Source organism: Cyprinodon variegatus, unplaced genomic scaffold (assembly GCF_000732505.1).
Source record: "Cyprinodon variegatus isolate N-32 unplaced genomic scaffold, C_variegatus-1.0 Scaffold65, whole genome shotgun sequence".
Classification (NCBI taxonomy): Eukaryota; Metazoa; Chordata; class Actinopteri; order Cyprinodontiformes; family Cyprinodontidae; genus Cyprinodon; species Cyprinodon variegatus.
The window spans coordinates 1,692,509-1,693,487 of NW_015150518.1; the positions used below are offsets into that span (position 1 = coordinate 1,692,509).

General features: G+C 42.7%; 1 protein-coding gene across 1 annotated transcript in view; it reads left to right on the plus strand.

Annotated features, from left to right (window-relative positions):
* The window catches only part of arfgef3 (ARFGEF family member 3), a 68,334-nt gene that overhangs the window by 48,969 nt on the left and 18,386 nt on the right, over positions 1-979 (plus strand). The window contains exon 34 of the mRNA XM_015371811.1: positions 426-557. Coding sequence (XP_015227297.1) covers positions 426-557 — 132 coding nt within the window. The remainder of the gene's footprint in view (positions 1-425; positions 558-979) is intronic.

Consider the following 979-nt stretch of genomic DNA (forward strand, 5'->3'; position numbering starts at 1 on the left):
TACAATTATTTTAAGAAATTTTGTACTTATTTCTAGATGGTTTTTGCAGTGCACAGATGTTTCAATATATGCATCTATTTGTTACCATAGGATTTAGGAAAGAATAGTTTGTCTTTATTTAGAAAATATGGATGTTTTGCTCGTTCATTTTCCTGTTGGAACAGTGGAGATTGACCCTGAGGTTCTGACGCCTATCCAATTTCAGCAATGCCTCTGGTTCAATGCAGAGGTAAACCTCTCCAATGAGAGATCAATAAAGTTCAATTACTTATTATTAAATGCGACCGGGCCACCATGAATTAAAGAGATGTAAGATATTTTTATTCATATAAATCATTATTCATAGTTCAGCTCATCTGCAGACCCTAAATGTGTGACTTTAGCAGATATCTGACCAGGATAGCTCTGTTTTTCTCTCCCTGTAGAACCTTCTAGCATGCTTTCATAGCGGCTCGGACAGCTTCTCTGGAGACGCCTGCGAGGTGAAGGTCGCGGCTCCGTCTCACTCTCCATCAGCCGAGGCCGAGTACTGGAGGATCAAAGCTATGGCTCAGCAGGTCGGTTAAAGAATCCTTATATTTAAAGGACTGAAATCCTTAAATATAACACGAAGCAAGCAGAAATAGAAGCTGGAATACAGTAGTAGCCATTCCAAATTTTCCAATTTCTCTGATAGGCCCTTAGTTGGCCCTTGGCTGGCCCTTAGTTGGCCCTTGGCTGGCCCTATGCTGGTCAGAACCTGTAATCCAGTAAAAGGGTGGAGTTGCAGGGAAGTGGGCTGTTATTTGGCTGGTGTTTGACTGGGAAGAGCCATTTTGAATGGCTGCTACTGTAACATCAGTCTCTATAGAGATTAGTGCGGCCTATACCGCCGCTGTAGATCAGTGAGTTTCCTCTGTTTGCTGCAGGTCTTCATGTTAGACACTCAGTTCTCTCCGTTTTGCTGCAGGTCTTCATGTTAGACACTCAGTTCTCTCCG